The 16904-nt window shown below is 50.2% G+C and overlaps 1 protein-coding gene across 15 annotated transcripts in view; it reads left to right on the forward strand.

The window, feature by feature from the left end:
- The window catches only part of PRR5L (proline rich 5 like), a 152095-nt gene extending 145828 nt beyond the window's left edge, over nucleotides 1-6267 (forward strand). For 13 of the 15 annotated variants that reach the window (XM_045039146.1, XM_045039145.1, XM_045039147.1 and 10 more), the window contains one exon: nucleotides 3475-6267. In XM_045039146.1, coding sequence (XP_044895081.1) covers nucleotides 3475-3869 — 395 coding nt within the window. In that variant the 3' untranslated portion in view covers nucleotides 3870-6267. Of the gene's footprint in view, nucleotides 1-68; nucleotides 2621-3474 lie in introns of all 15 variants that reach the window. The other 2 variants (XR_006586533.1, XM_019812285.2) reach the window with 2 other exon arrangements.
- The last annotated feature ends 10637 nt before the right edge of the window (nucleotides 6268-16904 follow it).

Below are 16904 nucleotides of genomic sequence, written 5' to 3' on the forward strand. Positions count from 1 at the left end.
AGCTGAAGTCGGACGCTTAACCGACTGAACCACCCAGGTGCCCCCACTTGTTGATCTGGTTTTAACAGGTACTTGTGTGTAGGCTTCCCAGTGGGCATGCAGGAGCTCTGCCTTGAGGCCTGGGCTTGAATCCGGATTACACCGCTGACTGGCTGGAAAGTTATTTCACATCTTTACTTCAGCTTCCTTTTCTACAAAATGGTCAGAAGATGACCATGTCGGTGAGGCACCTCCTTTTTTGATACAGTATGTGGCACGTACTAGATGCTCATTGACCCAACCCCCCACCACATACATGCACATGTGCACACACACACACACACACACACACACACGTGCACTGGGCTCGGGCCCCTGAGGCGGGCCCCATGTCAGATTCACATTTCTCCCTCCCAGCAGTGACCACAGTGTTTTGCATGTTGCAGTTCAGAGCATTTGGGGCAGGAGAGGGCAGATGTCATGGAGACCCCCTCCTCCATGTTGGCCACCCTCACTGTGGCTCCAGCTTGCAGCAGCAGCTAAAGTGGCCTCTCTTGTCTCTTCTGCCTGTTAACCCCCCCCCCCCCCGCCCCCAGGACTTTGGGCTTCTTGGCTAACAATGTGGGAGAGAGACGGAGAACATCCAGGCACCCATCTGAAACACCCTTCCTGGATCATTCTACTGGAGTAGGGCCCCTGGAAACGATCAAACAATCCTCATTTCCTCCAGAGATGCTGTGTGTGTCCCCCATCTATCCCCCATGCCCTCAACTTACCCTGTGTCCTGGGCCCAGCCCAGCCTTTGCTCTAGCTCTTTCCCCTTCCTGGATCTGCGTGTAGTAAATGCTCACCGAACAGTCTAGCCCAGTCTCCTGCCCAGCTGGTTGAAGGTTTGGGCCACAACACAGATCTTTGCAACTGCCGGTCGTAGGTGCTTGTTTCTAATAGCAGGGGACGAATGGATGGTTTTCAGGGGCATTTTTTTAAGGATGTTCTTTAATGGGATCCTTGCTTCTTGGTCGCTCTTTGCCACCTCATCTCTCCTTTTCATTCTTCCCCAAAGAGAAAGGCCGCTGAACTAGCCTCTCCCAGCCAGTAGCAGCCTCTTATTTGGCACCTCAGGGGACAGTGTTTGCTATTACCTGGCATCAGAGGGTGGGGGCGTGGGGGGGTCAGGCAGCAGTGGAACCCTGAGACACAATAGCACGCAGTGGGGAAAGTCTGGGCATGGCTGTTGAGAGCCTGTGAGAGTTGGGCTGAGCCTCAGTCTTCCTCATCTGAACAATGGGAATAATGAGAGTAGCCTTGGTGTTTCAAAGGGAGATTGGGACTCAGCAGTGAGAAAGTGGATGGGAACACAGTAAAATTCTACATATTACTTGGGTCTTGAGAAATAGTTACCTGCCAAAGATTTCCTGTTGGGCTCAGGGCCAGCAGACTTGGTGACTCCAACCTAGGGCTTAAGATTTCATTCTCTTGTCGCTGCCTGTGCATATATGTGTATGTAAGGACATGCAGAACCGTCCAGTGACAGGGGTCGCGGAGAGCTTTGCAGGGGACATGGCCCGTCTCACTGTGATGCCCGTCTAGGAGCATGAGCTCCGGAAGTGACGACAGTGTGCGTCTGGGCCCTCCAGACCCACAGGAAGAGCCAAGAGTAAACTAAAGCAGAGTGGGTCGTGTGCCCCCAAGGACAGTCTCTGAGCAGCACTGTTTGCTTTCTCTTTAGGGACTAAGTCTTCCCCTCTGATCCTGCCACTGTTCAGGAATAGCAGCCCTGTCACACTTCTCCATTGCGGCCTGCTGCATCCCCCTGCTGAGAGAGGGTGCTTTTGGGGGGCCTTCGGGGTCTCAAGGACATGGGAGCTGTGGAAAGTCGTGATGGGAAAATGGGGTGGGTGGCTGGGAAGACAGGAGAAGTATGCCCCGGTAGAAAGAGAGAGGTTGAACCCACTTGTCCTCAGCCCTCCATTCTCAGTCCTGTCTCTCGCTGGGGTCCTTCATCCCACTCGTGATACAGATGAAGGGCCCACGTGAGAGAAGAGGTGGGCTGCCTCTCCAGGAGCGTGGGGAGGAGACCTCCCTGACACGGAGGGGATGTAGGTTTGTCGTGATCCTGGCCTTCCTCACTTCTGGGCCCTCGGGCTCCAACTCTGCATAACTCCTGCGGGGTGCATCTTCCTGGAGCACAGCCCCCATCCTGCGCCGTATCCCTGGGCTTGTCTGATCACCAATGGTTCCATCTGGCTTTCAGGGGCCCTCCTGCAGGACCCAGGGTCATCCGCCTGCTTGTGCACGTCCCCACTGTTTCATGCGTACAGTGTTCGGCCAGGCTGGGGCCCGGTGGCGCACCTGTCTCGGCACCTTGCTCGGGCTGTTCCCACTGCTCAGAATGCTGTCACTCCTCCCTTCTGGGAGCTCTGCTACTCTGAAGACCAGCTCCGGGCTACATCTGTCCTGACACATGGATACACTTGTCCCTGCCTCTGAAGCCCATGCACTTGGCTTGTCCTTCCTTCCCTGGCGGTACTCAGCCTATTGTAGTTACGTGCGTGTTGTGTGGGTGTCCAGGAAGAGCAGCGTCTGCAGGGAGGCCACCCTTAACTCCCCGCTGTACCGCGTTCTAGCGATGCGCACGTCGGTAAGTCATCACCTCTCTGATACTCCCGTTTTCTCATCTGTAAAGTGGGAGCCAATAAACCTATCATGACTTAAGCTCAGGTTTTGGGAGTCAAAAGATGAGTGCATGTCAAGGCCTAGCGTAGTTTCTAGAATGTGGGGAGAGCTCAAGCAGCAGTGGTTTGGTGATGATTCATGTCCAGCCCTCCTCTGTGTGTCTGGCTCCACGGGGCCATCCGTGGAGCCCAGCCCGTTCTTTGATGGTGCCAGAGGCTGTTGGAAGCGAGTAGGACGTGAACAGCACATAGGTCTCGGGCCAGTGGCCTGGTGGGAGGGGAGTGCTGTAGCCCTGGTCAAGATGATTTGGAGGACGTCCCATTCCCTAGCTTTAATAGCCGAGGCCCCCTCGGGTAAGCTGGACCTTAAGCTCCTGGGGCCTTTTCCACTTCATCTGCTGACACTGGGGAGGCCACTTCCTGCTCCACAGAGCTGGGGGTTTTCTTGTAGAAGCTGGTCCGGCCTGTGCCCAGGCCTTTGGAGGAGACAGGTTGAAAGGAGATTTAGGACAAATGCAGTGAAGTTCAGGCAGCAGCTGAGAAGGAGGGGAGATCCCCTTGAAGCTAGTCTGTCCCGGAAAGCCCTTTGGCGACCCTGCTACGGTGGGAATGTTGGCGGGGCAGTGTCGGGCACACGCAGGTAAGGCTGCGAGGGAAGCAGGCTGACCTTTCTGGCTCCTCCCTTGCATCCGGCTGAACTGTGCCTGAAGCTACTCCTGAAGGTGGAGCCACCACCTCCCTCTTCCCCCAAATTGATGAGTAGGCGCGGTTGGCCCTGTGTCCCTGGCAGTTACCGCCTTTGCTGGCTTTTGTCTTGCAGCGAGACGCCACTCCAGGGTCCGGCCCAAGGTGGCTGTCCTGAACTACGCCTCCCCAACGACCACCGTCAGCCGGCCGCCGAATGAGACGGCTCTGACCCCTCTGACGGAGCAAGAGGGGGAGGCCTACCTGGAGAAGTGTGGCAGCGTCCGAAGGCACACGGTGGCCAACGCCCACTCAGACATCCAGCTGCTGGCCATGGCCACCATGATGCACTCAGGCTTAGGCGAGGAGCCTGGCGGTGAGGACAAGTGCCTGCTCCTGCCGCCCAGCTTCTCCCCACCCCACCGACAGTGCTCCAGTGAGCCCAACATCACCGACAGCCCTGATGAGCTGGAGGAGGTGACAGGGGGCAGCCAGGGGGACTCTGAGCTGAACTGTGCTTCCCTCGGCTGAATGCCCGCCTCTGGGACTTCCCAGCTCCGGCCTGGTCACCAACACGAGGACCGCCCCATCCCCAGGGGCTCACCAAGGGGCTCTTCCTGCGGGTGACGCTGCCCGTGTCAGGCCTAGCCCAAGTGCCCTAGTGGAAATCCCGGGTGTGAACCTCTCTGTTTTTGTGACTATGACCATCTCTTTACAGCCACACAGACCCAACTGCCTAATGTTCACTTTCTGCTTGCCTGACTCCAGACCCCCCCCCTGGGATTTTCTCCCAGATGGTGGACTGTCCGACGCTCCCAATGATGCAGCCCAGGGCCCCCCTGGCGTTATGATAGCAGGAGGTCGGCTGAGCCACACACAGAGCCAGAGAGGATGCGTCGGCCTCTGGGGTTCCCCGTTAGGTTCTTGTGATGCGGGGCTCACAGGTGAGAACAGGTAGTGGAGGGGTGTCCTTCCCGCCTAGTCTGTGGGGAGTGGAAGGAGGCAGCAGCCCGACCAAGCACGACTCTGGGAGTGTACCTTCCTTGTTTTAGTTTCACAATTACTGGAAAGAGTTGCCCCCCTCACGCGGGTGAGGGCCATTCTCACCCGGATCCAGATCCTACCTGCCACCTTTGCCTTTTGGCCCAGGAGGGCTTCGGGGCTGGGGAAGTCCCCTCTTTGACAAAGCCTCAGCATTTCCCTCTCAGGCCTCCCCACCAAGCTCAAGGAACTAACCTCCTGGGTGGAGTAGCTGGTGCCTTCATTCCTCTTTCATTTCAGACACTGAGCATTTTCCTGTTGTGGGTGAGGGGCCAGCTGATAACCAACCAATTAGTCTGTTCCTGGATTTGACTTGAATTTTGTAAATGTGCATCGTTTCAAAAGGAAGTGTTTGCAAATATTTGCACGTAGGATCTTGCACTGCTCATTTCCAGTGGGGTGTGTCCTCAAACTAGAAAATAGCCCCCCCCCAGGAAAGGAGTCTGGAAGTTGTTCAGGGCGCAGGGGATCCGTGGTGGGCAGGGCTCATCAGCTGCTGAGCGCCGGAAGCCACTGGACTTGAATCCAGAACGGCCTGTGTTTGTGAGTGTCACGGTCGACAGCACTGAGGCTGGGAGCCTCACTTTGCCTCGTGAGCAGAGGGTGGCAGCAAATGGAATGTCTCAATGCTTCACCATAGAGGGAGATGGGGGAAATGTGGGCAGGACCTTTTGGAGAGCTGTTCATTCCCTGTGATTAAAGAAATGCCAGAAGTGCCTGGAATTTCTAACATCTGAGCTCTCAAAATGCTATTTGGGGCAGCAGGCTTTGGTACTGTGCTGAATCCTTAACGCTGCTCCCCCAGGTCTGGGCTTTTGATCCACCTAGAACCCCTGTTCTTCTCTTTGTATCTGCCTGGTGGCCTCACTGGTAACGCATCCCGAAAAGCGAGAAGGATCCCCTGAACCCTTCTGGCACCTTTTAGGTGTGCTGTTGGTCTTTGGAAACTGTTTATGAAGTCTCAGAGACAGGAGCCAGCTTGGCCTCCAGTATGGCAGGAGGAGGCTGGGAGAGGACGAGGACAGTGTAAGCTGCCAGCAGGGGAAGAGGCCTTCTAAGCACATCGAAGCCTTGATGGCACATCCCTTCTGGGTGAAGATCTGGAACGTGACCAGAGTCATGCTTTTTTGACGGCTTCTGATTTGGAAACTTTAAGAAGTTGTCTCATTTTTATTCTTCTAAGAGAGGGTGGAAGAGAAGTGTCCAAAGGAGGTCTTCTGAGAATTTCAAACAAAAAATTATCTCTGTGTATGTGTTGGATAAAGTCCACAAATTGACTAACGTGCGTTAGCAAATAGAACGTCAGTAAGTAACAACATGATGATTTATTTAACTGATGGTGTGTGTCCTTACTGGTACACTTGGCACTTGGGACTAGTATTTATTGATCCAGGCAAGGTAATTAATCAGGCTTGGGTTTGCTTTTTAGTTTACAACGTTCAAGATCTATATGCTTTTAAATGCCTTGTCCGTATACTAAATGCCCCTGATGAGGACAGCAGTCATCGGTTAAACATGTCAGCTCTTAGGATGAGAATGGGAGTGTCAGTCCAGACCCACTGTACTTACTTGCTGATGACTGTTAGCCAGTTTACAACTTCACCTTTGATGTACCTGCCTGATCTCGTACTGTAAATATTTCAGACTACACACACCATTTTGTTGATGCTTATGGGCATTTTAGCCATCTGAGCTACGGCAAGAGTGATGGCTGTGTTTGCAACCACTTTTTTGCCCCTTTAGAAGATGAAGCTAGAATCTTCCAGTGGCTGAGTTCTAATGACAGGAAGCTAACACGACTCGGAGCTCTGAGTGAGCTCACAAACCAAAAACCTTTCATGTTGCCTGTTTCCAAAATAGATTCAATAAACGTCATTTTGTACACGTCCTCCCTGTCCCCATGCTGTGTGGCCGGACTGAATCTGCAAGCGCCACCGCCCCCAGCTCTTCATGCATCCTGTCCTCACGCTCTCTGTGCCGGCTTCCACTCCAGGATTAGGCAGCAGCCTGACCTCAGCCAGTGTCCCCTGGGTTTTGTTTGCCGTCCTCAGCTGGATCGGCAAGTCATTTCCTGGAAGGGCGGCCTGTCTGCGGAGCTTGGAAAACACTGAACAAAGTCTGGGAAGGCAAGGCCTCTTCTAAAACCAGTTTGGGCTCTTCCCGAGCCTTTAACCTGGAGGGGGACACTTAACCGTGTCTGTTCACGGACTCTCTTGTCATATGCTCCCCTCCGATCTGTTTGGCAGAGGGAATCCATAATATTTTACTCTCTGCGTGTGTTTTCCTAGGAGGGCTGGAGCAGAGTTGGACTGAGATTGAAGGCTGATTAGTAAGAGCATTCAAAGAGGTGGGACCTGAGCTGAGCATCCCGGGGGAGGGTGGGGGGTTGGGGGTTTGGGGGTGGGGGGGAGCGCATGTACATTTGTATTGAGCCTTCAGAGGCTATGTGGTGGGAAAGAGCTGCTGTATGTTGTGCCTTGGCAGATCTCTGGTCATGTCACTGGTGCACCGTCACACTCGCTCATCTATCCACCAGGAGTTTGTGGAGCGGCCACTGTGTCATAGGCGCTTGCTTTGGAGCTGGGGATGCGGTGATGGACAGCCAGGCAAGGTGCCCGCCCTCCTGGAGACAGTCTAATGGGGGAAGGTGGGCAATCGGTTCAATACAGGCGTTTCAAATAACAAAAGACACTGGAAGAAATCAAATGCAAACCTCAGTGGCTGGGGGGTGCGATGAGAGGGCAATCCTGGGTGAGGTGGCTAGAGGAGTTCTCTCTAAAACGCCCAGCGTTATGATCTGCTTGTGTTTCCTGTCACTGCCATCACAAATGGCCGCCAATGGCAATGGTGTTGAGTGGCTGAAAACAACACACAGTTATCGCCTCACGGGACTGGAAGTCTGACATGGGTCTCACTGGGCTAAGATCCACGAGTCGGTAGGGCTGCGGCCCTGGCTGGAGGCTCTGGGGGAGAATCCGTCCCCTCACCTTTGCCAGCTTCTGGAAGCCGCCTGCATGCCTGGGCTCATGGGCCACCTCCTGAGGTTTCCAGGCCAGCGACGGTGGCCCTGGGATTCCATTGCCCACCCTCCCCGAGATGACACAGCATAACCTCCATCTTGAGATGTCATGGGCACTGTCTCCACTGCCTGCCTGTCCCAGCAGGAGAAGGGCCACCACAGAGTGTGCTGGGGACCCTACAAAGATGAGACTGTAGTGGGCGGGCAGGTGCCTTGGCCCAGACTCCCACGCCAACCATGATTCTGGAGTCTCTTGCTCCAACCTTTCTCTGATTTCTAATCTCATTTGCTTGTCAAGCCTTCATCCTCCCCCGTCTGGACTCCTCCAACTGGGTACTCCCTGTATCTGTCTCCAGATTCCATCTCTCCCCATGCACGTCCCCAGCAGATTTTTCTAAAACGTAGTTAAAACTTCTCCCTGGCTTCCAATAAAATCCACACACTGGAACGTGACTTCAAAGTCCTTCCCAAGCTGGCCCTCCTCTGCCTTCCCGGCCTCCTTTGCTGCCCCCTGACTCCCTCCCTGTGAGGCGTCAGTCTCACTGGATGGTTCGTTGTCTTGGAAGGCGTCCTCCACGTGCACGCACCCCACCTCGTTCCTGCTGCCCCCACACCCCGGGCGCCCTGCCCACTGCTGCTCTGGGTAGACACTTCTGCCTCTACATGTGCAGGTGCCTCCCCAGGAAGGCAAGGATACGCGGGACTTGTGTTTGCATGCCTAGGGCTTAGCAATACAGAGAAAGTTCTAAGTCAGGGGCTTAGCAATACAGAGAAAGTTCTAAGTCAGGTGCACTGGACAATGAGATGGTAGTAATTCTGACCGCCACTCCTTCCCTCCCATGTGTTCGTACAGAAGCCCTTCATCCCCTTTCCTTTCTCTGTAGGCAGAGACCTTCCCCATGCCGCTCTCTAGAACCATGTTCCAGCTGAGGCTACGTGGTCCGGTGACCCGTGGACGCCGCTGGGGGCCAGGACCAGGCCCTTCCCTGCGGCCCGTCCCCTTCCTGCTCCAGCCGGCGGCTGCCGGTCCCTGTGGAGCTCTCGGACCCTGTCCATCAGGCTGCTGCTTTGCTCCCGAGCCAGCTGCTTCCTTCCTCGCCTGTCCCCTTTCTGTCTGTGGTGAGAGATTCCTTCAGGGCCTGAAACGTGTGCTTATTGTTGGCGGGAGGCCATCTCTTTGAAGTTCTCCTGCCAAGAAGTGAGCGGGAGGATTCCTGGCCCGTGTGCTCAGGCAAGGACCTCCCGGCCCTAACCCAAGAAAGGCCCAACACGAGGGAGCTTCAGACTCTGCCCCGGTGTGCCAAGCACTATGCTGATCCCCACAACAACTGTGGGCGGCAGGTATCTCCCCCATTTTGCAGATGGGAAAACCGAGGCTTGGGTTCTCCTGCCCCACGTCCAGTGGCCATCCTTCCTGTGTTCCATGAGGTGTCCTGGCTTGGTAGAGGATGAAGAGGCAGAACAGCTAAGCCAGGGGCACATTCCCTCAGCCCGCTACACAGTGGGATGGTTTCAGCGTTTCCAGGGAGCCGAGAAACAAAGCTGTGGGGGAGGGGTGGGGGGAGTGGGGGGATTCTGCCGTCCTGAACAGCTGATTTCCTGTGCAGGAAAGATTGCAGTGGGTTGTTTTGGTTTGTTTAAAAATTAGTAAGTTTTGGGGCGCCTGGGTGGCGCAGTCAGTTAAGCGTCCGACTTCAGCCAGGTCACGGTCTCGCGGTCCGGGAGTTCGAGCCCTGCGTCGGGCTCTGGGCTGATGGCTCGGAGCCTGGAGCCTGTTTCCGATTCTGTGTCTCCCTCTCTCTCTGCCCCTCCCCCGTTCATGCTCTGTCTCTCTCTGTCCCAAAAATAAATAAAAACGTTGAAAAAAAAATTAAAAATTAGTAAGTTTAAATTTGGATTTAAAAGTAATATTTTAATAAGTTTAATAATTAGTATTCATTTAATAAATAATTCAGGTAATAATGTCTTCAGAGTCAATATTCAATTTAAGATACAAATTTAAAAGTCTTAGGCTTTTAAGTTTAACTCACAAATTTTATTATTCTATTTATAAGTCTAGCAGATTTTAGCATTAATTTTGGAGGAGCCTTTGAATAATGCTTTGCTCCCATTTACAAGCCTAGCTCAGCGCTTCAAACACTTCTAAATACATTTATAAGTTTAATATTTCTTTTTTAAGTACTTCACTTTTTCTGACGGCATACAAAATCTTCCCCAATCCTAAATTCTTATAGAAACTCAGAAGTTAAACTTATGACTAAGGGAAACTTTAAATGTTTTTATACTCTATTTAAGCTTAGAAGACATCATAAAAAAAAAAACAAGTCTTAATTAATTACTCAATTATACATTTTAAAGTGGAATTATAAAACTGTCCCTGAACAGGGCCTTATTCTCTTAAATATCATGTGTCTAAAACACCAACTATGCACAGATTCCTTCCTAACACAAAAGTCTTAGTGCTCTAGTTTGTTTTCTTTTAAATCTTCCTACACTTGAGTCTAAATCTTCTTGGTATGTTGGTTGTTAAGCTGTCGTCTCTCAGCTTCCATTCTTTTCTGTATTTTGGGATGCTGGGGCTGGAAATCTAAAACCACATTTCTGCTTTGTCGGCTGGGTTCCTGTTAGGCTCTGCCTGCAGGGGGCGCTGGAGGGCTGCTGGGCAGCCCAGGGAAGGAGAAGAGACAGACTTACCCCAGTCTCCTGCCTTTGTCAACATGGCTGGTCCAATGGCAGTGGCTAGGATCAGCCTCAAGTTTTCCTCACTCTCAGAAGCGGCCTCAGACGTCTCCCTTCAGAGGCAGCAGCGCCAGCCGGCCTGGGCCCCTCCTCTAGCCCTTTCAACGTCGACCATCCCCACCTCTGTCTTTTGTGTCCCGGCTCCTAAGAGTGGTTGCTGCTCCCTGTACTCACCACGTCTGCGATTCCCCCGTGTCTCCTCTTTGCCATCTGACTTGTCCAATACCTGATGAACAATTTTTTGTGTGTTAAATTCTCCGTTTGGATGTTGGCGTGGCTTTTGCCCCATGATAGACCCTGACTGATAAACCACTCACTAAAGAAGACACTGATCCTCTCAGTTAACCCAGGTTACTCATGACCGGAAATTTCCTTTGGGTATGCAATCCAGAGCCACAGACACACACAGCGATTCTTGGTCGCCCTGACCTAAGGACACCACGACATCTTTTCAGGTAACTTTGGTGACTGTTCCTCTGCATCCTTGAGTTTACTGGTGAAGCATATTTGACTCTTGTCAGAATCCCCAAGAGATACTGGATGCTATTTCTGGTGGCTTACTCAGTGACTTCATAACCCTAAGAGAAGTGATCTAGTAGGCAATTGCCTTATCCAGTTGCCTCGTTCTTTGGTCTCCCTTCGGAAATATGACCCTCTCACCAAGCCACTCATTAAATTCGTTCTCATTTTCCATGATCTTTTGGCCTAGGTCTGGTCCTCTGAGAAGAATCCTAAGCAATATAAATACCTTGTACCTACTAGGCTCCTGAATTCTTGCATGTTCTCAGGGCCGCGTAACTTAACAGATGCCTAAACTTCAGTCTGAGATGAATGAAACATCTCAGATAGCTTTGTCTGGGAGCCAACTTACGAGGTCATCTCCCTCCCCGTTGACTGAACTAGGATCAAGTCAGTTGCCTGCCAACGGAAACTTCTGGTGTCCACTCTAAGGCCGTGGTGAGAAGGGCTTAATAGATGAAAGTACGGTAACACTTCTGCTTCTGGCCAGAGGGCAATGGCTTGTATCAGATTAATCTTTCTGTCAAAATAATTATAAAAGCTGGACACAATATGTAGGGTAACCGTTTGAAGGAACTGAAGAGCACTGGGTGCAAGTCCACGTGGCTATGATCCCTGAGAGAAGCAAAATGCACAGTCATCCCGGTTTTTCCCAAAGGCATTTTCCCAGATCACGGGCGGGGTGGGGAGGGGAGGAGTGGGTGATAGCAGAGAACTGCAGTCTTACTGGGCTGAGATCAGAGGTGAAGGCTGCCAGAGGAGCTGGAACTCGAAGGGAGAAAGATGGAGAGGAGCAAATGAAAAATCTGCAAACGTGTTTCCCTCAAGTTATTGTCTGACTCCTAAGCTGAGCATGCCGGGAGAATTCCAGGGAACCAGCTGAGAACAGAAGCTGGGAACTAAAGAGCTGAACGGATTTCACCTGCTGCATAATGCGGAGGAGCCAGAGGCCTGAGTCCCACCGAGGGGGAGGAGCTTTGGCAAACCTCCTGGACTTTGGGTTGAGAACCCAGAAAGGAAACACGGTAGCAAATGGTAGACGTAAACACAAGTACAGCAGTAATTACATTAAATGTAAATGGGCTAAAGACTCCAATGAAAAGATGAAGATGGTCACATCAGATTAAAAAATAACAATAGGCTGCTTATAAGAGACATAACTTCAAATATTGGGACACAGAAATATTGAAAATTTAAAAGATGGAAAAACATATACCATGTAAACAATAACTAAAGAAATTTGGTGTTGTTAATTTAGAGTCATGCATATTTCTTTTTTTTTTTAAGTTTATTTATTTTGAGAGAGAAAGAGTGCATGTTCATGTGAGTGGGGGGGAGGTAGAGAACGAGAGGGAGAGAGAGAATCCCAGACGCCTCACTGCTGCCAGTGCAAGCCTGACTCCGGGCTCGATCCCATGAAATTGACCTGCGCTGAAACCAAGAGTCAGACACTGAATTGACTGGGCCACTCATGTGCCTCTAGAGTCATGCATATTTCATAAAAGGATGATTCAATAAATAATACATTATCGTTTATTGGTCATCAACTATATGCCAAGTACCACAAGTATTTCATTCATTGTTGTGTGTAATCATCTGAGTGATTTTATGAAGTAAATTTTATCATCCCCATTAGACCAGGAAATTGAAGCTCAGAGAGACAACCATTTTCCTAAGGTCACACAGCTAGAAAATGGTAGTGAAGATTCAAACCTAGTTCTGTCTGACCTCTTGCCAAAGGGCTTGAATCACAGCTCTGCTGCCTGTGGTGTGCTTTCTCGAACCAGTTGGAGAGGGCCCCTGAGGGCACAGGAGACCATTTCAACACAAGCGGACTATGGGTACTGCTGGGATGCTGGACTGGAAAGCCTTCAAGAACTAAGACCCTTAGATTTTCTGTCACACACTCTCACACTTTATGAATGTGCTGCTCTTCTATACACATGGTCTCCAAGCGGTACAGAGACTTTCCAATTCATGGGCTACTGCAGCCTGATTCTTTGAATTTCTCAGTCCAAATTCTCGAGAACCTCGTGTAGTTTAAGAATCATGGGGGCGCCTGGGTGGCTCAGTCGGTTGGACATCTGACTTCAGCCTAGGTCATGATCTCACAGTGTGTGAGTTCGAGCCCTGCATCGGGCTCTGTACTGATGGCTCAGAACCTGGAGCCTGCTTCCAATTCTGTGTCTCCCTCTCTCTCTGCCCCTTCCCTGCTCATGCTCTGTCTCTCTCTGTCTCAAAAATAAATAAAAACATTAAGAAAAAAAAATTAAAAAAAAAAGAATCATGTATCCACTCCCGATTTGATCAGCTGCCTGCTGCTCAGGAGCGCCATCTTATCTGGTTTTAGGTTTCGAGCTTTTCAATCCTTTGGAGTTGAAGGGGAGGGTTCGGCGGTTCTCAAGAGGAGAGACTCACCTACTCCATGATGAAGTCATGCCGTTGTGGGTGGGTGGGAATCAGAGTCGAAAACCCCCAGAGAATCCTTCCCAAGCCACTGCTAGCTCTGGTCTTCACCTAAAACACAAAGATGCCTGGAGTGGGGGGGGGGGGGACAGATAGCAGGATCAGGCAGAAGAGGCTGGGGGAGCCCCAAGAGAGAGTGGGGGACAGATGGGCCCATCGTTAGGGTGGGAGGGGAAGCTGGAGGCAGCCATGAAATGAAGCATTCTCTGAAGTGGGCAGTCTGGGCTGCAGCCCCTCTCTGCCCTCGAGCTCCAGGGGTATTTCCCTCAGAGGGTATTGTCACCAGTTGCCACTTCCCTTACTACCTGGGCAGGTGCATCTGGAAAAGCCTACAGAGAAAACAGGCTGAAGTTTGGGGCATAATGTGCTGTGGTGATGGATAGTCAGGATGACGTAGGGGCCCCAAGTGTCTTCTAAGCTCCTGGGACTCCAAGGATAATTCTGTAGCAAGTAATTACAACATTTAGTACTTATTTAGGACCTGCTATGGCCAGGTGCTAGTGTAGTCTTTGCTCTCTCTCTATTAGCTCATTTATTTTTTTTTTAGTGTTTTTTTAATGTTTATTTCTGAGACAGAAACAGAGCATGTGGGGGTGAGGGGCAGAGAGAGAGGGAGACACAGAATCCGAAGTAGGCTCCAGGCTCTGAGCTGTCAGCACAGAGCCTGGCACGGGGCTCGAACTCAAACCGCGAGATCATGACCTGAGCCGAAGTCGGTTGCTCAACCGACTGAGCCACCCAGGTGCCCCTCATTTATTTTTTTAATGTTTATTTATTTACTTTTGAGAGAGAGAGAGAGCACAAGCAAGGGAGGGACAGAAAGAGGCAGACACAGAATCTGAAGCAGGCACCAGGCTCCTAGTTGTTAGCTTAGAGCCTGAAGCAAGGCTTGAACTCATGAACTGTGAGATCATGACCTGAGCCAAAGTTGGAAACTCAACCTACTGAGCCACCCAGGCGCCCCTCTCTATTACCTTATTTATTTATTTTTTATTTTTTTAATGTTTATTTGTTTTTGAGAGAGAGAGAGAGCAGGGGAGGGGCAGAGAGGGAGGGAGACAACAGAACCTGAAGCAGGCTCCAGGCTCTGAGCAAGCGGTCAGCACAGAGCCCGACGCGGGGCTCGAACCCACAAACTGTGAGATCATGACCTGAGTCAAAGTTGGAAGCTCAACTGACTGAGCCACCCAGATGCCCCTCTATTATCTCATTTAAACCTTAGAACAACCCAGAAGCGTAGACACCATTATTATTCACATTCTACATATAAAGAAGCTGAAGCACAGAGAAGGTAAATAACTTGCCCCCGAGGCCAGGGAGCTAGAAACTGGCAACAGCAGAATGTGAACTCAGGTTGTCCAGCTCCAGAGGCCTTGCTTTTAACCGTGATACGCTCTTCCTCTACTCTTTGGAAAATGTAACCTAAATTACCCAGCAGAGGGCAGCTGGGTGGCTCAGTCGGCTCAGAGTGTCCGACTTCGGCTCAGGTCATGATCCCATGGTTGGTGCGTTTGAGCCCCGTGTCGGGTTCTGCGCTGACAGGGAGGAGCCTCCTTGAGATTCTGTCTCCCTCTGTCCCTCCTTCTCCCCCTGCCCCTCCTCTCCTCTGCTTACACGATCTCTCTCAAAAAAAAAAAAAAAAAAGGTTTAAATTACCAAGGAGAATTACAGTCACTGAGAAAAGCAAGAGCTTGCCGGGCAGCCCCTTGGAACTCCTGGTTTCCCAGAGGGAAGTTGTTCTACTTGAGAGAAGTTCCCTCTGTGAGGCTCCCCACCCGCGTGTGTGAGGCACATTGAGGCTAGGCCTCCAAAACCTGCCGCCTGAGAGCCAGTGAGCACATGGGGGGGGGGGGCCGAGTCCACAGACAATCCAGACAGACCTCTGTCTCCTCTGTCACCCTCATGTCACTGCTGTCAGTCAGACCTTTGTCGATGCCCAGCAAAACGAGCTGGGTGACCCTTCACAAGTTACTTAACCTTTCTTCTCTTCTGTGAAATGCAGCTAATTATGCCTGTCTTGCAGGATTCGAGAAAAATAATAATATCTAGACACATGCATATGCACACACACCCATATATACACACATACATATGTGTGTGCATAGGGCATAGAAAAGGTTTAGGCTGTCTCTGGGTTAGGTGAAATCATGACTATTCTTGGCAGCCATGATGTGTAATAACCAGAAACCAGAAGCAACCTACACATCTGTCGACTGATGAGCGGGTAGATAAACGAGGTGTATCCACACACTCAAGTTCTATTTGGCACTGAAAAAGGAACAAACTATGGACGCGTGCTACGTCACGGACAGCCTTCAAAAATGTGACGCTGGGTAAAAGAAGGCAGACCCAGAACGCCACATTTGTGTGACTCCATATATACGTAACGTGCAGAAAAGGCAAATGTTTAGAGAGAGAAGGTAGATCGGTGGTTGCCCTGGGGGTGGAGTGGGAATGGGCACCAGGGATCCTGCACAGAGATGAAAACTCCCTAAAACTGATTGATGCTACTGCTGCATCACTGGGTAAAGTTACAAAAAGCGACCTGAACTGTACCTCTGAGGTTGCGGGGGTTTCTTTTTTTTTTTTATTGTGGCAAATGTACAGAGCCTGAACTTTGCCACTCTGATAACTTTGGGATGTACACTTCGCTGGCATTAAGTACGTGCGCATCGTTGTACAACCATCACTGACATCCACCCTCGGAACGTTTTCATCCTCCCCAACTGAAACTGTGTCCCAGTCAAGCAGAAACCCCCCTCTCAGCTCCCCACGGTCCCTTACTCTCTTTGAATCTGACTAGTCTAGACACCTCAGGTCAGTGGAATCACACGGTATTTGTCCTTTGTGACTGCCTTCCTTTGCTTAGAATAATGTCTTCAGGGTTCATCTATGTTGTCGCACGTGTCAAATTATCCTTCCTTATTAAGGCTGAGTTCTATTCCACTGTATGTATAGACCACATCTCGTTTATCCAGTCATCCAGTGATGAACACTTGTGTTGTTTCCACCTTTTGACTAGTGTGAATAATACTGCTGGGAACATTGGTGTATAAATATTTTGACATGTGTGGACTTTATGATACGTAGCACATATCTCAATAAAGTTATTTTAAAATAAAACTTTATGTTTTCTGTCTCTCTCAAAGATCAACAAACTATAAAAAAATTTTAAGACTTTATTGTCAAAACTTAAAGAGCCAATAGATGGTAGATGCTGTTATTATCAATAACTTAAGGAATGGTAAATTTGACCAATAAAGCGAGTTTTAAGAAAATAATGAAGAAGATACGCTCTTGGTTTTTTCAAAAAGGAAAAACACAAAAAAGTACAAAGAAAAAAATCTCGGTAATCTCACGTAGACAAAACCTGCTGGAAGGTTACTTTACAAAAATTACTAAATTTTAATTTTACCTGAAATTAGTAGAAGGAACTGAAATGAAATGAAATACTGCTGAACCTCAGATGTTTACTCACAACAGAGATAGATTCATTCCTAAACTAGCCCTCTAAAGGCAAAAGAAGTTATGAAAAAATAGGGAGGTTGAGTTGGGACACGCGGTATTTCCATTCCGGTTCATGTTTCTTGAAGCTGAAAGTTTAATTGTTCACCCGAGGTGAACAATTGTTTTGTAAAAATCAGAGGATATTTTTCATGTTTAAGCAAATAAAGTGCCTGAATTTTTAGATTAAAAACAAAAGAACAAAGCTGAAAACCTTAGCAGGCTGTTCAGAGAGACTTCTAAGAAATTATTAGGGAATGACGAAGTTGTAAGCCAGA

Source organism: Felis catus, chromosome D1 (genome assembly GCF_018350175.1).
Source record: "Felis catus isolate Fca126 chromosome D1, F.catus_Fca126_mat1.0, whole genome shotgun sequence".
Taxonomy (NCBI): Eukaryota; Metazoa; Chordata; class Mammalia; order Carnivora; family Felidae; genus Felis; species Felis catus.